Raw genomic sequence first — 25,239 nt, 5'->3', positions numbered from 1 at the left:
TCAATATCTTGCTAATTAAATAATAAAAATAAATAATTTTATGTGATACATTTTTATCTAATTATGAGGGGCTTTGGGGGACATTGTGGCTACATATAAAAAATGTAAGTTTTACTGTAAACTTGTACAGTAAAATAGAAGATTGTCTTGAAACTGAATCATGATATCAAGATTTTAGGTCTTCTTTTTTTTTTAAAACATTTAACCACTAATCAAGAGGCTCCGTCAGTCTGATTGGTTTAAGCCCCACAGTTATCCAGCAGGTGGAGAAACCACCCTGAAGATGAAAGTGCTTGAACGACAGTGAAGCGTTTCAAAGAAGAATTACTTTAAGTCGAGATATCATGATTTAGTTTCAGGATGAATGAGAACCTCCATTAAAGAAGATAGAATATGATGTCACTTTAAAGTGAATGTGTTTAAAAAGTAATAATTTGTATTATAGCAAATATTAATTTATATCAACAACAAATTTTCATTGTATTTATAATTTTTCATGCCTCAAATTATTTACCAAACCATTTTTTATTTGTTTGTTTATTTTGCTTGTTTACCCCCGAAATTCTAATTTAGTAATATGTAAATAAAATAGTCAGTATCAGAGTACATTAAGAGCCCACTCAAGAACAGGCTTTATTCAGCAGATACTGGGGATGCAACATACAGCAAGAGATACAGAAGTGTTCAGACTACAGGCTGAACTTGGAGTCAGGAGTCAGAGTCCTCACATGGTCAGCTCCTGTAAAGATATAAAAAAAATCAGATAAACACTTGCTCATTTATTTTCTTATTTTATACTTTTAATCACAAACCCTATATCATAAAAGTTTAATTTTGCTCAAAAATGACTTTTTCAAGCTTTTGCTGCCACCTAGTGGTGGAGCTGATGCACTGCTGAAATACTTTGCTGAAATCTGTGTCCTCACCCGACCCTTCCTTCTCTGTTCACGTGCTATGATGACTCATTTCTGTGTTTACCTCCTCCCCTTTTGTCCTTACCATGATTGCATTGACAATGTCATTGTTGTTGTGTTTCAGTGCTCGGACGGCCTTTGCTCGTGACACGTTGGCCTGAGCCATCACCAGCTCGATGTCCCTCTGCTCCAGGCCTCCTTCGTCCACCTGAGAGGCAAGAGAGAAGGGATAATATGGAGTTTCAAAGAAACTACCCTCAGGCGATAGTTCTGTCAGTCCGTACCTCCTCCTCCTCTTCCTCGCTCTCTTCTTTGATGGTGAGGCTGGGTGGGACAGGCGTCGCTAAAGGAGAGGACATCATTGGCACCTTGAACTTCTCAGCCGCTGCTTTGTGAGCCTGCTGGGATAAGTCCTCAATCTGAGGAGGAGACAGAAGAAGTGACCATAAGGTAACGGAAGGTCAAATTGAGGGGGAAAAAAAAGTCCAACCTTTGCCTCTCCAAATACGATGTAAATGTCAGAGACGGGGCTTTTGAACACATCGGGTCTGCTGATGACAAACAAGATGCTTTTGGACTTCCTAATTGTGATTCTGGTGACGCCGTGGACTGGCTTCAGACCCAGTTTGGACATGGCCTAAAACCAGAGAGGGACGAGTCAGTGCACAAAATAACCTTCCAAGTTCAATTTTTTAAGTTTCTTGAACGTATGTCCAAAAACTGTTTTCCTTTTTACATTCATTTCGAACAAGATGATAATTATTGGTATTATTCCTCTGACCTTGCGGGCCTTTTTCTCACTTCGGCTCTGTTTAGGTCTGTTCAGGCTGTCGTCTGCAGAAGGGATGGACTGAGACAACACAAAAAAAAAAAAAAACATCTTAATGTGTGAGCATAAAATGTAAAACATGTACATTAATGGAATGAAAAAGAACAGATTCCCTCCAAAAATAAAGATAATTGTAAATTAACCTAAAGAGAACAATGAACCTGATTGTCCTCACTGACCTGTGGTTCTGATGGCCTGAGCGGCTCCAGCTCTTCAAGCTCAGGTATTGACCCTTCGCTCTCAGACTCATTACAGGAAGCCAGGAAGGAGCCTGAGCAAAAACATATCACCGAAGAACTCCAAATACGTCTTTACTCAGACACTAATTAACAGGGTGTTATTAATGGAGACATTAGTCTAGCGTGCCGTCAGGAAAACTGATTTTAATCGATCAATCACTTCCCAAATTAAAATATTTGTAGAAACGGCAAAAAAACTATTTAACATTAATGATATGTTCCATCCCATTAGGTTCAATTGAGGCTCATTATTGTGTTCTTCTTCCATTAAAAACAATTGTTGTGAAAAATGTTGTATAATGATGCAATTAAATAGAAAACACATCTCAAATATGCTCAAAAACCACTCCAACCCAATGTTTTTTTCCCCATTGTAGATCAATTAATTAATCTTCATTCCATTAGTCCACTGAACACTTCTACCAGATGATTACAATTGAGATTTTAGGGACAACTACTTCACACTTTTGTTCAACTTGCATTCCTGTCAGCTTAAGGATCAGTGTATTTAATTATTTATTTTCTTATGTATTGGTTTACAAATGTTTTATTAATCTTGGGCTTCCTCTTTTAACTGATTTGCTTTTACCTTACAGACCTCCCAGAGAACCTCAGATCCTCAGGTATGAGTCTGCTCCATTCACTGTATATTCAATGAATATATATATACATATATATATATGGCCTGCTCATGGTTCCAGGAGTCAGAACAAAAAAGCCACAAGGAGGTCTCAATCTAGTACTGCGTGGGCCTCCCTGAAGATGTGAAGACAATCTACAGTGTAAATTTTTTAAAAGAGCCTTAAAACTTATTTTTTCAATATAGCATGTGATTTGAATATTGTTTTAGATGTCATTCATTTATTTTAATGCATAACTCATCCTCTAAATATTGATGTGTGTTCTTATTGCTTGATACTACTCATTCGTTTTATCTTCTCAACAATAATTTAATTCATTTGTTTATTCATTTTTTACCCATTAATCTTATTAACTGTGGGAATTTTTTAATTTGTATTTTATTTTTATTCTTTTTTTACTCCTATTGTTGATATCATCGCTGAGATGATAATCTAAAAGGAAACAGAAAGTGGTCAGAAGCAGGGGTGGGGTGCTCCACAGAGGGCTTTTGGAAATTTAGGGGATTTCTCTGCTCCACATGACACTAGAGGAAAAAAGGAAGAAACTCACTGTCATTTTTGAGGTCAGTCTCCTCAGGAAGGTTCTGGCTGGAGTTGATTGGGCAGCCGGAGTGTATCTCTGCCTTTTGGTAGGGCTGGACATCCTGATGACTAACTGGAAGCGACTGTGATGATCCATTTCTACTCCTTCCTCTGGGGTGAGATGTCTGATCCTGTCGGGGCCTTCGGACATCATCTTCACTGTCTGTCATATCTTCAGCGAATCCAGCACCTCACAGAAGACACATTTGTCACACTTTTTACATCACAAAGTTTGCATTTGAATGGGGATGTAAGGAATATTTCAGCATCAGTATGTCTGTACTCACCTGTGCATCTGTCCTGCATGCTCACAGTGGGAGCTTGCTTGTTAGACCGGTTGATGATATTCGCCTGAGAAGGGGAATGATGCTGGTACGAGGTACCATGAGAGGAGTCTGGAACACACACTGCTTGCTTGTGCTCATGGGTACCCTTGGACGGGCTTAAAGACAGTTGAGTGGATGATGAGGAGGAAACACCTCCAGCAGTTGTGACCTGCTGGAGGTCGCTTGAAGGACAGGTAAATTTCCGAGATGTGGGGGAGGGGGAGAAAAGAGAGGAGCTTGTGGGATACGGGGACTGTTGTGCTGAGAGGACGGGTTGGGATTCCTGCACAGGGGTGGAGAGGCCATTCTCCGGCTGCGTTGAGGCACACTGTAATGAGGTCGATGAAGAGTTTGAGGTCGGAGCGTGTGAGAACATTTTCGGGGTGTTCTTTCTGAGGTCGATATTTTCATTTACGTCAACTGTAACTCCTCTTTGAGTGTCCGTTTGTGGTCTGTTATCAAGCGCTTCTTGCTTACAATGTACTTCTTGTTTCACTTCTGCCACAATGTTGAGATGACCTGACGCTGAACTGCTGAGTTCAGGACTGCTAAAACCCTGTACCCCAGATGCCCTCTGGTGAAGATCTGTAGATGAAAGGTTGTTGTTTCCATTTAAGTCTCTCTTAGGTGTTGAATTCTCTATGGTCCCCTTTGACCACCTATCTGCTGTTGAGTTCAACTGACCTGTGGCTTTCTTTGGATTTTCAACAAAATCAGGACTCAAGCCACCCTGATTTCCACCCTGAGAACCCCTGTGTTTGTTCTGCTTCCTTCTCCTCCCTTTCATAGCAGGAGCTTCTGTGCAAAGCCCTCCATCGAGAGTATGAGCGTGCCCTGAGCCATCCAGTGCAGAAGATGACTTTCCTGTTCTTGTTTCAACATTTCTCTCCTCTTCTATTTCCCCTGAGTTCACAGAAACAGAGTTCTCCCCCCTAAAGGCATCTGTAGTTTTTGGTTCATCGACTCTTATACCTGTCATTGAACTGACATCAGATTTTCTTTGGCCCGCAGTCCGAAGATCCACAATCTCTGCTTCTAACAAATTGCCTTTGTGAGCATTCCTAGACCTGCACACATCAGTTTTACTTTTAAAAGATCCAAAAGAACCCTGTGGTAAGGAAAACTTTTTACTTTCTGGAGCAACCAACTGACTCTCCGTGTTTGTGGCTTTGATAGCCGCATCGACTTTGGAAGCTCCTACTGCAGTGACCTCTTCCAAGACTTGTCTGAGGGATGAGTTTGAAGTCTGGTGTATGGGGTCCTCCAAAGGTTCTTCGCCAGGAACCTTAAGTGGAATCTCATCAAGAGGAATATTAGACAAAGATTTGCTGACGTTCACACTTTGGTGTCTCATTTCCTCTGAAAGGGCGTTCAGACTTCCACAAGAGCCTACATCCAGGTACTGAAAGGGGGAATAATTAGAATTCTTCCAAGTGTTTTGTATTTGTGTTTCATTGTCCGTATTTAAATTACTGATGTTGTCTTCTGGAAATCTGGAGCTCTCGTCCTCCCCTCCACCTGCTTCGGAAATCTCTTCGACAGACTTCCAGTGGGCCAAGTTAGACTCTCCCTGTTTGATCAGATCATCATCCACCATGTGAAACTTTTTTTCATCAACGCTGTTGTCCTCATCGTCAACAAACAAGTTGTTGTCATTAGTGCAGACTTGGTTGCTCACATTGGGAGCTATGGTTGATTGTGTGCTTTGGCTCTCTGGGTGACACACGAGGAGGCTGTCCACCTCGAAGTCATACCTCTTACCAAGAGACAAAGACAATGACTCGTCTGCTTCCCAGAAGCCACACTTAGCCCTTGAGCCAAACCCTGGACCGAAACTGAGCCCTATCCCAGCGTCACACCACATCCCTGATCCTGGATGTATCTCTCTACTTGTGTCTGTTTCTGAATTTTCCCTTTTAGGTGAGATGGCAAGAGGAGAGTGTGAAGATCCGACAGCTCCCAGGACCCCCTCGTCAGTACTCAGAGAGGTCTCCCTCAGGTTCTCCTGAGCAGGGTCTCCAGGACCGTGTTCAGGAGTCAGAGCCAGGTTGTCAGCAAGTTCTGAGGTAAATTCTGAGGAGGCAGAGATGGGGATATTGCTTGAGCTGGGGTTTTGATCTTTAGGGCAAGACAGAAGAAAAACACCTTTATTCAAGTCATTTGTAGGACTGACCATAGTCAGTGGAGGACCAGAATCACTTTTATACTCTGTAGTACCAGCATCGACTGAAGCACTCCCTTTGTTGTGGTCAGCTTCGGTTTCAGAGCCACTGTTGCTGAACGGCAGTGCCTCCACTCTTACAGGCTCACTGAGTTTGCAAGTGAAGGACTTTGATAATGCTACTCTGCTCGCTCCGACCGTCCTATGACTCTCTGAATGCTTGTGGCGAGGCTTTATGAGCAACATAAAAGAGTCTCTTTCTGGCTCTTTAATGGGTTCCACCTCCGTATCATTACTGCCCAAATTCAAAGTGCCACTGTTTACATGTGGACTTTCTTTTGTAGATTCTTCTTGAAGGCTAGAATGGTTGCTTGTTGTCTCCTGCTCAGGTGTATCAGTTGGAGAAGAGGAGATAGAGATTGTTGCATAATCAGGGGATGCAAGAATCACAACAGGAGTGGTGGTCTGATTATGGTTTGGGCTGACCTTTGACTCCTCAGGAGGCTCAGAAGAAGCCTCCTTTTCAACAATTTCAATATTTTCTATGCTTTCATTCAGGTCAGCAGATGGGTCTGCCTGCCTGTAGTTTACCTCTAAAGATAGAGTCGTTTGCTGTTGAATTTCATTTTTTCCTGTGGTTTCTTGCACATACATAGATATGTCCTCTCCTCTTTCGTGGACAGATGTAGATGCAGCATCTGATTGTTCTTCAGGGGTCAGAGGTCTACCATCAGGTTTGGATAGAACACTGTTGTCCTTGGAACTGGCATCAGCTGCATCAGAGAGAGCAGTAGTCTGGAGGGGACTCTCTTGCTCATCTGCAAATGGTTGTGTATGTGCATCTTGACATGAGCTTTGTTCATTCTGTTGTTGTACTTGAGCCAGGTCAGGTCCATCTGCGGGTATGGGTTCTAGTGATTGTGCATGCCTCTCAGTGCTGTACAGACGCTCATCTTCCTCCCCATTATAAGAGGCAGAATCTAAAGAGTCATCTGTGTCGTCTTGGAAGCAGAAGGATTCATCCAACCCATCGTTGATAGATGTTTCTGAAAGTGAATGAAGGAAGGATTCTGAGGTATCTTCATCCGTAGGGTCATCAACTGCTTTGCTATCTGACTCATCATCTTCATCTTCTTCCTGCTCATCATCTTCCTGCTTGTCTTCTTCCTCTACTTGCTCTTCTTCTACCACTTTCACCTCTACTTTGGCCTCTTCTTTTTCTTCCCCATTGCTATCCCTGCTTTCATTTGCAGCCTCTTTGGCACTATCAGAAGTGTATTCCTCATTGCTATCAAAATCATCTTCTTCATCATCGTCATCTTCCACATCTGCCTCCTCTTCTCCTGCTCCATATGCATCGACGTCGTCTTTTCTTTCATTCCTGTTGTTGACTTCCACATCATTGTCATCCTCTGTGGGGAACAAGGTGATCTCCATTGAATCAGCCTTGAAGATCAGGCTGGTATGAAGTGGAAAAGGTATGAGCGAGGCGGGGATCATCCTGTCATCATCCATCGTATCATCAGCACAAGCTGCGTGGGACAGTATAAAAGAATCTGGGCCAAGGCGATCAAGGGCTCCAGGACAAAAGGCATCCAGGAAAAGAATTGGTGAGTCAGGGCTGAAGCTACTAGAGGCCATGGTCATGCTGTCTGTGTCAGGAGTCAAGGCAGTAGAGAGAAGGTCTGAATGGGCATCCATCTGTCCGTAATGTTCCTCTGGGAAACATGCCTCCAGTGGCAATGTCATGCCCATCTGTATGGGTTCAGAATTTGTTGTAGTATCCTCTAGTGGGCAAAGTGAACTCTCAGATTCGCCACCATCTTCTTGCGAGTTTGTGCTGCTACTGGTTCTTGTAGGGGACGTATTCTCAGACACCCAGCAGGGGCGAGAATTTTCTCTGGGATTATTAATTTCATCAGATCTTGAAGCATCATCCTCCTCAGGGATCACCGTGTCCAAAATACCTACTTGAGAATTATTGGTCAAATTCTGAGGATGGTACAGGCAAAAGTTCCTTATCTTTTCTTCCTCCCGATCTGGACCTGCTCTTCCTTTTTCTTCCCCAACTTCATCTCCTATCTCTGACAGGGAGTTTACAAAGCAAGCAGGAGCCTCTTGTATTTCTTCTGGGAAAAGAAGGTTGGGAGAAGCTGAATGGGAGGTGGAGGAGGTATAGGAAGATGTCCAGCTGCCTCCTTCAGCTGTGATGTAAGAGCCTGATGGGGATGTGAGTGGAGAGCAGAGGTCCTCGCTGTCAGAAGGGGAACCAGGGGACAGAGGACTGGCCGGGGAGCCAGGATAAGAATGATGCTTAAGGTGAGAAGAGCTGGTAGGCATTTTGATTGGAGTGGAGGGAGCAGTATAATAGAGGTCGGGGTCAAGCGACGAGGGAACACCTACCCGAAGTGGGTCGACGCCGTAGGCTGGTTCAGAAAAGGACAGAGCCACTGGACAAGCCAGCTCAGAAAAAAAGTGTGAAGGCACTTCATCTTTAGAGAGGGTCTCATCCTCTTCTGTATCCTCCTGTACTTCGTTATCTGATGTGGCCAGATCAGCGGAGGGCTGAGACGGAGCCTTTTCCTGAACTTCTGCCTTTTGAGACACATGTGGTTGGTCTTTCTCATCACTGGTTTCCAGTTGTGCATCTTTTCCTTGTTCCTGAGGATGAGAAAGACTGTGGATATTCGGCAGAGGGCTTGTCTGACCACCTGGTTCTTTTGGAGGATTTCCTTTCTGAACTTCAGCTGTTTTGAGCAGCGTCTCTTCGCCCATCACTACCCTGGTGTCCATGTTCTGAGACTCTGGGTAATCACTCTCCACCTCAGAACCAGTCAGAACCTAGAAATAAGAGTAAAAGTCAAGAGATAATGTAAATTCACCACAGATAGCATTCAGTCGTCAGTGAAATTACAAGCATGCACCTTTATTCTTTCCATTTTAACAGGCATGTGGTGGGCTCGTGGTCCATGACCGCCTATATTTCCAGACAATCGGATTGTGTTGCGACGGTCTGAACCTTCAGGCTGAGGTCTCGGAATTCCAGAGGAGCTGGGTGTTACATGAAATAATCGAGGTCCAAACGGAGAGGTGCATGCCGGAAGAATTTTCTGCGGAGTACTCGGAGATGGACTTGAGCAACTGTCACTGGGGGAGGAGCCACTATCACTGGGAGTGGAGTCTGTCGATGGGTACCTGGTCATGTCTGGAATAAGCAAACAAACAAAAACAAAGTTTTCTAAATGAAACACATTTTTTTGTGTCTGTCTCAAAGTTTTCTGAATCAAAGCTAATGTATACAATAAAACGGAATAATGATTCTAAACCTGCTTATGGTTGTGCAGGGTCATTAGGATGCTGGAGTCTGCCCATCTGCTGTTTGGTAAGGGCTGGGTACTCTCTGACAGTCCATAAATGAGCCACACAACTACACTTGTAGCTAGGGGACATTTTAAAATCCCCAATCAACCTAAGAAGCATGCTTTTTGACCATGGGGGATGACAAAAGTGCCCTGAGAAAACTTGCATTATTTGCAATAGAATGTGAAAGTGTTAACCACTACATCACCATGCAGTCTATATTCAGAATGTACACTTGTTTAAATGGTGTAAAATTAACCTCAATAGCCAAGTTCTTCCTGACCTTTAAAGTCATGGAGTCCAATAAAACCACTGATATAAAATGACAGTTTGGAGGAGAGAATGAGATTCAACAGAGAAAATGTAAGAAGTCAACAATCATTTAATGACTTTTTAAAAAATGCTTTATATGCCAAATAAAAAAGCACGATAAGACACAACTGGATGTTGACTGAAATCCCAGAAGGACCTGCTGCCAGTCTCTCCATGGAGGAAACAGAAGGTTCATTTACTCTCTTTATAAGGCTATTGCCACGGTGACCTCAGTCCACGTGCTGATTGGCCATTATGACACAGGAGTGGTGCAGCTCAGTGCCAGCCACAAACACGCACACAACCTCACACTGACTTAGTGTTACAATATCTCTCTTGAAAACGTATGAATCTGGCATGTTATCGCTTAAATGCTTCCAATGTTCCTCATTTCTACTTCCTATGTTTTAAGACTAGTGTTGTGCAAGTTCTTCCTAACTGTAAAACACTACAGGTTACTTGTTATTTAAAATAATCCGTCACCTTACACGGTCCCATAACTGTAAAAACACAAAATTCAACCAAAGAAAATCAGGTCATGCCAAAACAAAAAGCTTTTGGATCTGTAAAAAAAAAAAAGAAAGATACGGGACATTTTAACAAAATACTAAAATAGATTTGAGGTGAGTTTATGAAGCCAAATGTATTTATTTATTCATTTATTTCTCCAAAAGTTATGTATTTATGAAGCTAAATTTAGATCAGTTACTTAGGCCAAAATAAAAAGCTAAAATTGACAAACTATTGCATTTGTATCTGTTTATCTGTAACTTTATTATAGGAAAAAGCAGAAATATTGTAATATATTACTCTGGTAAAACTTTTTGTCTGTTAGAGACAGAGTAGGACTTCTCTTACCTCACCTTTGTGTATTTTATTTATTTGTTTTAGCTATTTCTTCTCTTCTGGGTTGCTCTGCTGCCTAAGGATATGGCTGCTGCACACATCAGCATTTACTAGCTCTGCCCGGTCACTGCCCCAATATTAGACTAAACGTGTGTCTTTTCTTTGTGGGCTGAGTCATGCCTGACAGAGGGGAATTGCAAACGAGATGCAGAAAAAAATAAAAAAATATATATTTTGCAAAAGGCGAGTGGTGTCCTGCATGAATGAGTGCAGAGTGGCCTGTGGAAACAGCTGGGATGCTATAGGTCCAAATAAAAAGGGAATAAACATACAACGATACTTCAAAATGATAAAACAAAGAATCAAGTAAAAGGGCTGCACTCCATGCACCATAACAACTGTGTTGCTATGCTGCTGAAGAAGACAGTAATACATCTGCATCGATTGCTGCCGTTCCTGGAGGAAGGCAGTCGAAGTGAGCAGTGGCTTTTTTAGGGTGAAGAACAGGCCGCAGCAAGTTCTGACTGGAGCTGCGTCACAATGGCTGCAGTGCCACCTCCAAGGAGAGCCTCTGTTTGCAGCTAGCAGGGTTTAGTCAGGATGAAAAAAACACTGTTTTTTATTATCTTTTTTTAATTAAAACACATGTATTTTTATGCTATTTCATAAAGCATAAAGGAAGAGCATCAGTTCATTCTAGTTTACGACTTTAATTTTTTTCAAAATGTGAAGTAGATCTAACTTGATTGGTGGTAACGTCCATGAGGGGCAGTGTTTGTTCGCAGCAGAGCGCTCGGCCATGCTGCTGTGTCATGTTCCTGCCCGTCCAGGCTGGGGAAAGAAAGAAAGAAAGAAAGAGAGGGAGGGAGGGGCCACTGCTCCACTCCTCAAACCAATGTGGAGATGTGGATGCGGATAGGACGTGGGGATGGGGTAAATGGATGGGAGGGGTGGGGTAAGGAGGTCAGGGTTGAGGGTGGAGAAGGAAAAGGGATCCGATCTCAATACGACAATGAAAGTTTGATTAAAATGAAAAGAAGAGAGTTTGCGGGTGGAAGTTAGGAGGAGGATGCTAATAGTGGAAGGAGGGACCACATGCAGGTTCTGAATTAGAGCTCACTCCGGCTAGACTTCTGTAATCTGATCTGATGGTGTCTCTCCATCCCTTACATCACATCACTGATGTCCCAGCTATACAACCCGATTGTCCCCAAGCCCCAAAGGTCCTACCTGGTCCTGGGAGCCCAGTTTGCTCAGCTCCCCGGTCCGGATGCTTGTCGATGGGGGCAGACCTGTGGGTGCTCTCCCCTGGCATGCTTCTCCGTGGCTCTGACGCAACAATAAACCAGAACAGACAAGGTGAACAGGCAGAGAGTGATGAAGAAGAAGTAGCAGGAGAGCGGATGGGAGGGGGGGAGTCTAAATGCTCAGCGACCCAGCGTTCAGATCTTCCCTGCAGCACGTGTCTCTATGAGTGTGTGTGTGCCAAAGAGGCAGAGATGTGAGCAACGGCTGCTGCCGTCCTCCACAGCTGCAGCACAGTGATGCTGCAGTTGTGGGTGTGTGTTTTAAAGCCTCATGATGCTGTCCTTGTGAAGATGTGTGTGTGTGTGTGTAGAATGTGAGAGGGAGCTGCAGTATTCTCTATTGATGCCCAGTTCCTGCTTTGCTCCATCCAGCCCCCGCCCACCTCCCTTTTTGCTCTCAGCACGGCAATGACTGGATCTTGGTGTGTTGGAGGGGAGGGGGGGATGATGTCAGCAGATTTGCTCAGATCTCTCAGTGCTGCCCCCCCTACCCTTGAAGGAAGGAGCCAGTAGTGCAAAAACAAGGATTAGATGGGGGATTCACAGAAATGATGCGGGGAGAATTCTGGGAAAACAAAACCCAGAGGAGAAAGAGAAAAAGAAAATACTGCAACCTAAAGCAATCATCATTTATTCTCTTTCTATTTCCTTCACACCCTACCTTTTGTTCTTATTTAAAAAAAAAATATGAGAAGAAATTTTAATTTTTGAGTGATACAAGATCATGGTTTGGACAAATTTATGAAACGATTTACGTTTTTAATTGCCAGATGTCACAACAATATCTATAATTCACATAAAATACCCAGCCTGATGCAAACAGCCAGAGAAAAGGAGGACATTTTCAGAGAAATGATTTCATTATTAGATATGGCTGTAATTATATCATGTTAGAATGCATTAAAATGCATTAGTTTTTCTTCTTCTTCTTCACTTTATAAATCTTAACAGTTTTCTCACTTAACAATTATTCATATTCATAAGAATAAACATGCTGCTGTTGCAGGATTTGTCCATTTTCTATAAAAAGTAAAAGAAAGTTCTCATCCAGACAACAGTGGAGACAGGGGCTCGCCAAACCTAATTAATATCTGCATATTTTTCAATATCTCACCCAAAGATTAGCATTTATTCTTGTTTGTTACATCTAATTTAGCATTTTCTGTCTGGTTGGAGGCTTCTGATAGTTCTCCAAAGTTAGGAATTTAATTTTTAGACAGTAATTATGCAGAATAACGATAAGAGGAGAGAGCAGCACTGATCCAAATGATCAGAAATGGTTGTTCCCATGGCAACCTGCAACTTAACATGACAGAGTGCCGGTTCAGCAGAAGCGCTCCTACACCACAAACACACGACCTTTGCAAATCTAAAGAAAAAAAAATGAAGTAAATGAGCAGAAATGCTTGCATCAGAGCAACATTTAAAACAAATGTGTCTGATATGTTTAGGAGCTAAAAAGCATCAGTGTTATGAGAGGGAACTGCCTTGACCTGCATAATGCCGACTCATCACTACACATAATAACCCTGACCAGAGAGAGCAGAGCGTAAAGAGCTAGCAGAGCTCTTTTACATCCATTACTCCGACAATCACACCCGCTGCTGGATCATCTATGGCACTTAAAACATGTAAATTTTCTCAATCTTTGTGTACATTTGAGACCCTTAGACATAAAAATGTTGTTCAGAAAGTCACAGAATCCTTTTCAGATCAGGACTCCTCTCTAAATCAGTCTATTTGACATTTTTCATCACTTTTGTACAAATTGGCAGACACACATATATGAAGAAGATATAAAAACTACAACATATTGGGAGATATAGTCACTGACCATCTACGCTCATTAATTAGAGATAAAGTTATTTTTTTGGGCCCATTTGACTTTTTCTGTCGCCTCGTCCAAGAATGTTATGCTTTTGAGTGTGAGATTAAGGAGCTTTTGTCTGTATTCATGCAAAATAAATGCCCAAAGACACATGGCAATAAAAGACTTTATTCCATCATAAACGGACACACGTTCAGAGATAAATTATGTTGATCAATAACAATATTCTGATGCAAAAATCCCACGCCGCCGGTACTTCTGTCTGGAAAAGTCCCTCTCGGATATAGACCCCTTTTGATTTCTCTCTTCCTTGTCGTCTCCATGGAAACAGGGAAAGCCCCACAAGTTGCCAAGGGAACCGAAGTGAAAATCTGTTTTTGTGTTTTCTTGCCGTTCGGCGTGTGTTTCGTGGGTGGGTGGATGCATGTGTGGTCCCACTTGTTTGGGAAAGCTCAGTGCCTGCATATGTCGCCGGCCTCACTTTGCCATCTCCTCAGCCACAGCCTTCCCCATCTTGTCCTTCAGGTAGGCCAGCTTCTGCCACTCCGTCTTCAGCTCCAGCCACTCATAATATGGTACCTAAAAGAATGAAAACATGTTTCGTTTGTTTTGCCTCACATATGTTTTAAATCTTGCAGCAAACCATCTTTGAGAAAAAAGTGATGCTACGAGGTGTTAAGGAGATTGTCCTAGATGAGAAAGACAGAGCTCAGATTGGCCTAGATGAGAAGAGCGGCTGCTGGAGCTCTATTTATACCACAGACTGCAGCGGCTCCCACCTGACTAGCTGCTCCAAAAACAGTATCAGGTCGACTGAGTGCATCCCTTTAACCCGGTGGATGCAGCAGCAGTAGAAACAGCTCCCTCTTCTGAAAGCTTATGGCTCTAGAAAGTAAAAACACAACCTTCGTACCTCCACTGTAATAAAGCCGGCCAGCTGAAGATGCCGCTTCATCATCAGGAAGCGTCCCAGCAGCTCTCTGCTCTTGGAGCCAAAGTGTGGGAACTCCCAACCCAGGAAGGCCAGCCTAAAGGACAGTGGAAGACATGGAAACAAATCATCAGAGCTCTGCAACAAGCAAACCAAAGACAAGAACACCAGATCAGACTCACCGCCGCGCCCCTTCAGGTAAATCCTGGTCTCCCCCTCCGCTTGGTAGATGTGGGGCTTTCAGCTTCGATAGGTCAACTGGTTTATTGTCACAATCCACCACCATCTCACCCTCTGTTAAGAGGGACACAGAGGAAGAAAAATAAATGATATGACTTTAAAGATCCGTCATGATAAATAATGGCTGCATCCCTTCACTTACCAAAAGTCCATCCATACACAGTGTTAACACCCACACGTAGAGCCTCCGTTTTCCCACCGACCAAACTCTGTAACGTTTCTCTGAGGCTGCTCTGCAGGGCCGACAGCGGGGAGGTGTTAGCCGGGACGGGCAGGACACTCGGAGGGGAGACGGGACCCGAAGAACCAGGACTCTCCAGATGCAGAGAGGCAGCGATGTGAAGCAGCTTCAGTCGATAGCTCTCCACACGCACTGGATTCCCAACTAAAAACAAATACATAAAAAGAAGGACGTCAAAAACCAAATCAAACAAAGTGCAGGAAGCTCTAAAGTCAGAGAATAAAAACAGGAATACATCTCAACTTTGGAGAAAAAGTCATAGGTGATGGTTTCAAAATCAATGCAAAGGAGGTAATGTTGTCCTAGTAGCACATTTACTACCTGGGATGGTTATCTGTACATGATTTTGACATAAATAAATGAATCAAAGATGATTTGCATCTTTATTAAATCTATTTTTATCAAAATATTAACAGATATTTGGTGGTATTCCCTTAAGAATAGTAACCTAAATTCTTTAAATAGTCTACTTTTGGTGTTGATTTTAACATACATACTAAAAAAGCTGAATGTAGGGTCCTCTATTGCCTTTTAGTAGATTCAGGGTAAAGTTTGGTACTTCAAAACAGATTATTGATCAGTTGTCTTTCTTTTAACTGATAGAGTTTTATTCTGGCTTCTAAAACTTAACACTTATTGATGTTTGTGTCTCAGAAGAGGGAATTTAAAGTAGACGTGATTTCCAGGGTTTTAAATTTGGAGTGCAGTACTTGTTTCTCAACACTAGAGGTCACTGTTACAGGTTGTCTCACTGCTTCAGAGCAGAAGAATCTTCTCATTTGTGACTTTTTGTCATTTCAGTCAGTTATTAGTTACACATATGACTGTTTTTTAAAAGTCAATTTTATTTGCAATCAATCCTTGAAGTTATCATAAAGTAATCATGATCTGCTAAAATTGTATTAGAATTTTTTTAGAAAGAAAAGTATAGATTATGAAACAAATGACACAAGGAATTAAGTTTGTTTTTCTTTTGACACTGGAAAAAACAGAGGAAAAAATAAAAATGGCTTATTGTAAAACTCAAGGTAAATATTATTTGTATACATATGTAACATAAAAGCTGGAGTTTTCACTAAAAGTTTGAGACTTACTTGACAGCTTTTGAATGTGGCTTTCTTGAATAAGCGGAGTCACATACTGAGGTTTAGCCTGCTGCAGCACACACAGAGACCACGCCACGTCCGTCTGCAGAAAAGGCTCAAGACTTGCGAGGGATTCCTCCAAAACCACATGAACCTGCATGAACAATGCAACACAGAAAATAAATTCAAGTTTGAAGCAAAACCAGAAATTAGTGTATTGTGTAAGTCTTTAAATACCTTGCTAAAAAACTCATCGCCTTTGCCCGGTTGGAAGCCCAGTCTGGCAAAAGTCATAAGGAGACTGCAGAGCTGGGAGGTTCTGTACTTGCTGCTGTTTGCTGTGTAGTGCTGATAAAGAGACAGAAAGCAAAATAGTTTTTTTGTCTACCATCAGGAATCGCAGATGAAGCATCAGAACCATACTGATGTTTTGCTGACCTCAGCAAAGGCCTCAAACAGAGGGATGTGGAGCCACTTAAGGAATCCCAGAGATTTAGAGCAGCGGGTGACATCGGTGGGGCTGAGCTCAGGGACTGTGGGCAATAACTCACCAGCTAGTCGCTGAAAGACCTGAGAATGATGGAAGTTCAGTTTTCCTGTGAAAGAACAGACAAAATGTTTATTGACTAATCATCTTAAATAGTGCGGCCACAAACAATCATTTTAATAGTCAACTAATCACCAGTTAATCACGCGCAAACTGGATGTAAAGCACACATCTTCACCATGATTAGCTAAAATAGCTAGCATGTAGCTGAAATATTAGCTAAACTCCAAATTAGCCTAAAAAACAAAACCAAATTGTAAAAATAGCTAGCATCAAGCTGAAATATTAGCTAAACAAAATAGCCAAAAAAATTAAAGAAAAAAAATTAAGTTAGCCAAAAATAGCTAGCATGTAGCTGAAATATTAACTAAACTGCAAAATAGCCTAGAAAAACTGAAAAGAAAATTCCTAAATTAGCCAAAATAGCTAGCATGTAGCTGAGATGTTAAATAAACTGCAAAATATCCCTAAAAATCTTTATAAATGTCAAAATAGTCCAAAAAGCTAACATAATGCCATTATAACTTTCAACTTTACTACACTCCAATTCTATATAATATAAAGTAACGACTAATCGACTATTAAAATAGTCGTCAACTATTTTAATAGTCGATTAGTCGACTAATCTTGACAGCCCTAATTTTAATGTCTGGTGTTTCTTGTGGATCATGTTTTGAGGATTGCTACCGTATGCAAAAGCCATGTCCATAATGAGTGGAGTGGTGAAGTCGGATGAAGGCTTCTGCAGGAGGTGGTAGGACAAAGCCCTGAGCAGCGGGACACTTCTTCGACTCTGAGCTGCCAAAGACACGCAAACCCTGCGAATCTCTTCAGCGGTAAAGCTCTCTGCGAGCTCTAAGGCCTTCAGGAGAGAACAAAATAAAGTTATCCACTAGGCTGTTTATCGCTAACCTGATAATACAATTCCAAAATCAATACCTTGTCTTCAAGTTTGTCCATCAAAGTAGGTGACATGTGTTCTCCTTTGGATATTAACATGCTGACGGTTCTGGAGTCGGCGATCTCTGTCCAGCGCAGTTCCAGCTGTTTCAATGCGGAGCTGACGATCGCGGCGTCCTGCGGCGCCTTCCTGAACGCCCCCCAGTCTACCAGGTAGCTCAGCTGCTTGTACGAAAGCCTGCGGATTCTCCACTGAACTTCAGTCTGGACAGAGCTGAGTACCCCATGGGTGTGGGAAACACCCAAGAACCACAGAGTCCGTAAGACGTTAACCAGATTGCCGTTCCACACCGATGACAACTGAATGAGACGAGAACGAAGCAGATGAAGTGCCGACAGTTTTAGTCCTGAAGGTCAGACAGACGAGGGTTCCTTACCTGTTGAGATAAAGTATTCAGCATATCCACGACTCTTGAATCCATTATGAGTTCGGGCTCCCGAAACTTCCCTTTTGACCTCAGAACCAACTGAGTCAATTTATTGAGGCTGGAAGCTGCTTGATTGCCGTTTCCTCCAAACTCTGCCCACGCTGCCAGAACCTCCTCAGGTGTCGATGCCTTCTCCACCAGATCGTCCAGCTGGGTGCGTACGGGCATGGTTGGATACGGGTCTTCCTCGGTGGTAGTCACCCTCTCACACATCAACCTCTCTGTGACCCATGACCAGACCTTAGCTTTGGGGGTCTCTGCAGACCCACCTGCAGGAAGATGCATGCGGACTGCAGCAGCTGCTGGAGTCTGGGAGGAGAGCCTGCAGCCCAAGCGGGCGCATCTGCACAGGAGGCGACTGGCCATCGGCCCTGAGAGACGAAAGAGGAACATTGGGTCACACTTCAGCAGGTGTCATCATCTTACAGGAAACCTACCACACACCTACCTAGCATCAAGCTAGGTTGAGAGAACATGATGTTAGGAAAACAACACAAAACAAACACTAATAGCTCTCGACAAAACTTTACGGATTAATATCAAACATGAAACGATAGCTTCAATCAGCACAGCAGAGCTCAGTTAAGGATCCTCTTTCCTGTCATGTAACATCAAATCCTGACCTTGTCGCGGAAATGAAGGGACGAGCGGGGGAAAAAGCCCTTTTTTGACAATTCTGAGCCAACTCATAACTAAAGTCACACACCGAACAAACTTATACAAACACAAAAGCAACATTCGAAGACGATCTACCTTATTTTAGGGTCGATTTGTGCGAATCGGTTCACATGTGAAGTCTCTGTTGGAGATCTTCGTCGCAGGGAATTGACGTCAGAGGTAAGACCATGTGACCCGCGGACGCTGCTTTAATTGGTTAAAAAAATTAAGAAAATAAAACAAGGGGAAAAAATGATGATAAAAACTTTCAATAGTCATAAACAGAAATTTCATCAAAAAGCAATAAGCACGTTAAAGGGCTTTGTTGTATTTTTTTGTCCTTGTGCCCATTTTGGTTTCTTGTAAGAGAAACAGGAAAGGCAATTGTTTATTTTCTACAAACAGAAAAAAAAAATTCTTATGGAAACAGTTTGAATATATATTATCTAAAAAAGAAACATTTCAAAAATGTATTTTTTGTTTTGTAAAATGTATATTTTGTCTCTGCTCTTTTAGCACAGTTCTGTTGTTTTTCTTCAATTTCTTGCATTGAGGACATTATTTTTGTTATCTAGTTCTATTATTATACAATACCTTTATTTTGAGTCACGTTAGTTGGAAAAAAGTGCAATACAATTTCATGTTTGAGCTAATAATTGTAAAACTTAAGATCAAAATGTTAAATGTTAAATATGAGATTTAATGAAATGCTTAATAGTAATGAAGCCAACACTTGTTTCATTATGAGAATTAATGTTTTACTGGTAAACAGAATACTAGACGGCCCAATTTCTCTTTCATTTTATTATTATTATTATTTTTTCTTTTCTCTTCCATGACAAGCTCCTCCTGCAGTCTATCCGTCCATTCTGGCTTTCTGATTAAATAAAAATATTTGTAATTTTAAACATTAAAATTTTTGGGACTACAAGCCACATTTGTTAAACCAAAGCAGTCAGATAACTCAAATTTAATTCAACCCATTTACAAACAGTGGAACCACAGTATGAAACATATTGTGAGGCTCCTGACTACAATACCCATAATGCTCAGACAAACAATCCCTCACGCGGTGTGGTTTTCTAATATACCAAAGTTTGACTAAAACCTTTGAAATTACTATTTCAAGGCACACTGTCAATTTTTGAGTAAAAATAAAGGATTTTTAGCAAGCCCAATGGTCCACTAATAAGGGTAGGGTCACTTAATTATACCTGGTTTATTTGAGTTAGTCATGTTTACACATTTATAGCAACAATATTAAAATAACTGTAAAGTTAGTTTATTTAGTCACCACTGACATTACACTACAGACTACTATGTTTGCTGCATTAAAATTATCCCATGTGACAGTGTCTTTTATTTTGAAAGGATGTCGCAGGAAGCTGTGAAAAATGATAAACTATTTCATATAAAAAATACAGTGTTTTCTATATGTTTTATTTATGAAAAAAGCAATTGGCATTCTATAGTTTTAATAGTAACAATCACATAAACTTCAATTTTGTTTCTTTGAAAAAAAAGCATCTCTTAAGACAAAATCCTGAAACTTAAAAAAAAAGATCAAAATCAATATTTAAACTTCATAAATGCAACCCAACAACAGCAGCTGAACAAAGTTCTCAGTTAACTAAAATATTGTATCAGAAGCAAAATAAGGGCATCTTTACAAATGAGACTCGTTTATATTTTGATTACTGCTACTCTTCAACTTCTAGAAGCCATCAGACAGCTTCTAGAGCCATGTCTGATGTACTGTTTGCACTTAGGATTGGAAAGACACTTTTACATTTATGTCCTCGAAAATGTATTTAGACAATCTACTTACAAAATGGAAGTCTTCATGCACAGAGATCACATGAAAAAAAACACAGGTAGAAAGTGCATCATCATATAGGTGACGTAAAATTAGCATCAAAAATATTAGTTTAATTTCTTTTAATTGATATAAAATATAAAGAAAAAAGTTTTAGTTTTAAATGTTACTAAAACTCTAGCACAATTAATTTGTGAAATATTACAGTTTTTTTAATATTCGACACAATAACAATGAAAAAAATATAAATATTTTCAAGAATCTCATTTTTATTTATAATTTAAAACACATGAGGGCTTTTTCACTCGACTCTCCAGATGGCAATCCTGCCGTCCTGTCTTGCAGAGCCGCTCAGGACGTAGCGATCCTCGGCGGAGCAGAGGGTCTGAATGCTGTCTGAATGAGCCTGAAGCTCTTTGGTAACCGTGAAGCTGTCCAGGTCCACCACCAACACCTGACTTCTCAGCTGACCGTCACACTGACCTCCAACACCGTGACGTCCTCGACAGCCCACCCAGATCTGAGAAGAGGGGACAGAAGTGAAAGCAAAACAACAAATGATCATTGAAAACATGACAATACTGGATTGCTGTGATAGCTCACCTGGTTTTTGACTTGAATCATACAAGTGATTCCTGAAATTCCTGGGAGAGAGATCCTTTTGAATGGATGTTTGTGGTTGTTAATGTGCCAGAGAAACAAGTCTGCTGAGTCAGCGCAGCCTGTCCACAACTGCCCTCGCTTTAACACAAACACAAATCATTTTATCAAATACTGACAGCTATCAGATAAAAGTTATACATCACTTTTTTAATTAAAAGACAACTGAGAACGCTTTAAAATAGATCAAAAGATAATCGGAGTGGGTCTTTAAGGGTAAAAAATAAAGATCTATAAAGCATCTTTTTATTGTGTCAGCACAGCAAACGGCTTAGTAAATTCTAGTTACTGTAGTGTCAGTTAATTGAACCGAAATACCTCTGGGATGACAATGAAGCAGCTAAAGCTATTGGACATGCTCTGTAGGTCTTCAGGAAGTGCGATCCTTCTTTGTGGCGTACCGCTCTTTTTCAGTTCAACAATACAGCCTGTGCAACCTGCAGGGAATCACATCACAGTTCCAGAAAGCAACAGAAATATCCGTTTCTTGTAGCACATTTGGAAAGAACGGACAGAAACTATAAGATTGGGTAAAGTGGAAGAAAAATAGAGATATAAAATGATTTAAAAATAAGCCCTCATTGTTAATAAAGTTTTAACGTTTAAAAGAACAGTGGAGGAAGTGTTTTGCACTGAAAATCCCCTTTGAAGTGAAAGTACTCACAGCACCACAGAACACCGTCATGAACCTGAACGGAGGAGAGTCGATCGCAGGTGAGGAGAAACTGTCTCTTTACGGTAAGCCCTGAGGAGTTCCACTGTAAGATGGTCCCGTCGCTGCTGCAGGAGTACGCATACTGACTGGAGTCCAGAAAAAAAGGCCTCCTTAACAAACTGCAACACAATTTTGATTGATTTCGAAGCCCTAGATAGGTTTAAAATAACCCTCCTACCTGTTGTGTTCATGCTTGGTGTCCACTGAGAGGGCCGTCACTTCACTCCTGTGTTCAGTCAGCTGTTTGTTGCAGGTCATGGTGTTTGTGTCGAAGATGTAGATGACCGAGTCCTGCGAGCCGATCCACACTTGATTGTGCACAACTCCCATCATGCAGGTCTGCACAGAGTATGCTGGGAAATCAGAGCCTGTTTATAAACGGAGCTCAAAACCAGTAATGCCCAGAAAAAAATGAACAATCTCAGTTTTATGTTGTTTTTTTAGCCAAAATATTAAGAAACAGTTTTTATGCATAGAAATAAAATTATAAAAAGTGTGAAATACAATTCTTTGCAAAATTATTTTTTAATACATTTAAAGATTCCATCAGGAAAAGGTTTTAGTGAATAGTAAGTAAGTATTTTCCCCATAAAAAATGTTAAATTACATTAACAAATGAGTATTCTCTTTGTCTGATCTTTTTCAGTATGATGGCAGAGTCAGAACAGAGAGACATTCTTTTGTCATTTTGATCAACAAAACTTAAACTTGGTGATTAAATTATGCCTGATACCTTGAGTTATTATACATCTAGAATAGAAAATAAATCTAAATAAAAATAAATGCTTTAATTCAAAGTAACCTTACTTCCTTGAAACACTAATACAGTAAAATGCATCCTCACCACTTGTGACTCTCCAACCTGAATGCAGTCCTGTAATAAAGACCAGCTCGCTGCGTCAAAAACAACTATTCTGCCCCCACTGAGAGCCACCCACAGCTTTGGGTTCATCTCCCACTGCGAGTCCTTACAAGTCAGCTGACCTGAAACAAGAGAGAAACGTTTCAATTTGACTCTTTTTAGAATCTGAAGATGTTTGGTAGGAAAATCTTTTTTTTCCTCATGTTTTCTGTTTCCAGTTGCACTTAAATGGAAATTTTCCAACTGCGACGTCTTAGCTCTCACAATGTGTTTATTGTAATAGAGCTTTTCCACCTCCTAAAGCTTAAAACGTCCCGTCGTGTAGTTTACACAACTGTTCCCAACATTTTTTTTTATTAAAAAATAAAAGAATCATCATCACTGTCACTCAGATTGTTATAAATCTCTGATTCTAATCTGCAGCCGGTGGATGCCAGCTCATTCATTCAGCATGACACCATTTCACAGCTGGTGTCTTGTGACTAACAAGCTGGTTTCAGCTTGTTAGCCTGACTAATAGCAGAAACAAAGCTGTAATGTTCAATAAACAAGAGACACGAACCCTCCTGTGAAGTGTGAGAAATTTGGCAATTTGCCTCTCAATAGATAATTCAGTGTTTAACAACAGATTATCTTTGAGTGCTTCTATCTCTAAAGATCTGAAGGTCTCGAGTCATTTGTATCCAAAAGAGAGATGTAAAATAGTGTTATTGTTCAGTAACAACAAATAACACATTTATATTTGTCTTTTTGTTCATAAAATGCCTCAAAAACTAACAAACTGACTCAGATTTATTCATTTGTATTCAATCAGACCTATGTATTCATGTTTAGACATCATCTGGAGAACATTTACAACATTTCGGTCAGTAAATAATCCATCAAAGGCTACCTGGTGTGTACAGCAGCACGTGGACCGTCTGAGGTTCTGCCAGGTCCACAGACGGGTTGATTTTGTGCTTCAGGGTCTCTGCGGTGATCCTGGGCACCATCATAGGCACTGGTTACAGACAAAAACACTCCAGCAATGAATGTCATGAGAAAAGGGGAAACTTGAGGGTTATCACAAGACACCAAGATCAGTGTTGACTGTTATTTTTGGTAGAAAATGATGAACTTTTGTTCTAACACTGATTAAATAATGACCCCGACTACAACATCTCTCCAGATTTTAGGCTTTAACCTCTTAGGATTTGAGTTAATAATTGATAGAGCCATCCAAATATGTAGTCATAGGGTCCAAATTAAGCAGAATTAACAGCTGTGGAAATATAACTCAAAATGTGACGTCTACATATGTAGACGCCAGATCTTAAGTGGTTAAAGAAGAAGATCTACAGATGCTGCCTGAACAAAAGCTCTATTGTATCACATTAAAAAGAAAAACTACAAAAAAACTATATCTATGCTAGCCTGTTAATAGAATTACTGATCACAACTGATGTTCTTTTTGAAGCCAAATAAGCTAAATAGAGAACTTTCAAAAGTCAGAGCGGACTCTGACCTTCATGCTTGAGCTGATCAAAGTAAGCCAGCTTTGCAGCTGCAGAGATGGACCTCTGAGTCTGCAGGCAGCCCATGACGGCATCCATCAGCAAGACGTTGGTCAGAGCCTGGGTCATGTACTGAGGGTCCTTAGGAAACAGAAACGTGAGCGAAATGTGAGGTCACAGACGTGTCCAAAAGCTACAGACAGTTAGACTGCTAATGTTACTCATTATATGGCATTACAATCAGCTCTGGAGTTTGAAACATTATTATTTCAAGGAAAATTACCATCTGGGTATAAAGACATGAGATGTATTACTTTTATAATCCTAGTCCTCAAAGTTCACTAAATGACACCAATCTGCTAATATGAGGAAAAACAATTTAAAACATTAAATTGCCTTTTCAACATGGTTGAGTTGAAAACTTAGTTGAGGAGAAAAACTTTACTGTGAATTGATAGAATATTAGTAAGATTTATCAACTTAGAGTCTATAAGTTACAAATCTGGATTGGTTTTGGTTATCTGTCTGAATCAGTCTCCATCATCTAACTCCATTCAAAACTTGTCTGTTGTACTATTTCAGCATACGTTGCATTTTTCTGTGCTTCACATTAAAATAATTCCTGCAGTCACACATAAAATTTACAAAAACAACCATTTCATGCTTTTTGCAAAAATGGCAAAATATTTATCAAATATTTTACCATCTGATAAATTAAACTGAAAACAAATATTCTGACAAATTTCAGAGACTAACATCTAAAAAGGCATTTTCATCATTGACTGTAAATGAGAACTGGACTGAGTGAGAGTGACATCATCCATAGAAAGTGGCTTACTTCATGCTCCAACTAAATGAAGTCAATTCAGTTGCTATTTTTTGCTGCATGGTCACGATGGAGCCAGAAATCAACAGTAAGCTGTGATTGGTCCGTCGATCTGAGACTTGGTTTCTATGGCAACCACTCTCGCCAATCAGGAGTGAGCTTGTTGGAAGCCCACATCCTAGCACTGGATGCACTATTGGTGTAGCGCCTTTCCACCACTTTTATTGAGGCATCTGATTGGCCAGTTTATAACTTGAATAACTTACATTACAGAAAAAATATAATTAAAAAAATAAGATTAGCAACAATGTGTTGAAAAGTTAAATCAGAGCATGAATGTTTATTCTGACAAATGTAATAAATAAGTAACAGCTATTTATTTCTAAAAAGAAGTGTATTGGATTTTGCCTTCTGGGAACCAGCAGGTACTTCC

General features: G+C 40.8%; 3 protein-coding genes across 3 annotated transcripts in view; all 3 read right to left on the bottom strand.

Moving 5' to 3' along the window:
- Nucleotides 1-598: 598 nt before the first annotated feature.
- nacad (NAC alpha domain containing) lies at nt 599-11,923 on the bottom strand. The gene is made up of 10 exons (XM_024267535.2): nt 11,441-11,923; nt 8,617-8,897; nt 3,493-8,533; nt 3,174-3,395; nt 1,923-2,014; nt 1,696-1,764; nt 1,405-1,551; nt 1,199-1,333; nt 1,000-1,122; nt 599-739 (listed from the first exon to the last, which is right to left on the bottom strand). The coding sequence occupies exons 1-10, from the start codon at nt 11,523-11,525 to the stop codon at nt 725-727; spliced, it is 6,210 nt and encodes a 2,069-aa protein (XP_024123303.1). The 5' UTR covers nt 11,526-11,923; the 3' UTR covers nt 599-724.
- A 1,572-nt stretch (nt 11,924-13,495) lies between these two features.
- tbrg4 (transforming growth factor beta regulator 4) lies at nt 13,496-18,641 on the bottom strand. The gene is made up of 11 exons (XM_024268329.2): nt 18,531-18,641; nt 17,727-18,148; nt 17,329-17,649; nt 17,077-17,251; nt 16,281-16,438; nt 16,080-16,190; nt 15,852-15,996; nt 14,659-14,901; nt 14,459-14,570; nt 14,259-14,373; nt 13,496-13,924 (listed from the first exon to the last, which is right to left on the bottom strand). The coding sequence occupies exons 2-11, from the start codon at nt 18,141-18,143 to the stop codon at nt 13,823-13,825; spliced, it is 1,899 nt and encodes a 632-aa protein (XP_024124097.1). The 5' UTR covers nt 18,144-18,148; nt 18,531-18,641; the 3' UTR covers nt 13,496-13,822.
- Nucleotides 18,642-19,857: 1,216 nt separating this feature from the next.
- The window catches only part of LOC112143228 (DENN domain-containing protein 3), a 14,522-nt gene continuing 9,140 nt past the window's right edge, over nt 19,858-25,239 (bottom strand). Inside the window, exons 21-28 of the mRNA XM_024267054.2 lie at nt 23,992-24,121; nt 23,380-23,487; nt 22,470-22,609; nt 21,804-21,964; nt 21,575-21,711; nt 21,229-21,347; nt 20,854-20,991; nt 19,858-20,770 (exon numbers count right to left, since the gene is read on the bottom strand). Of these exons, the coding sequence (XP_024122822.1) occupies nt 20,552-20,770; nt 20,854-20,991; nt 21,229-21,347; nt 21,575-21,711; nt 21,804-21,964; nt 22,470-22,609; nt 23,380-23,487; nt 23,992-24,121 (1,152 nt within the window). The 3' untranslated portion in view covers nt 19,858-20,551. The remainder of the gene's footprint in view (nt 20,771-20,853; nt 20,992-21,228; nt 21,348-21,574; nt 21,712-21,803; nt 21,965-22,469; nt 22,610-23,379; nt 23,488-23,991; nt 24,122-25,239) is intronic.

The sequence above is a fragment of the Oryzias melastigma genome, linkage group LG16 (assembly GCF_002922805.2).
Source record: "Oryzias melastigma strain HK-1 linkage group LG16, ASM292280v2, whole genome shotgun sequence".
NCBI classification, from domain to species: domain Eukaryota; kingdom Metazoa; phylum Chordata; class Actinopteri; order Beloniformes; family Adrianichthyidae; genus Oryzias; species Oryzias melastigma.
This window is presented reverse-complemented; position numbering and strand designations above follow the sequence as displayed.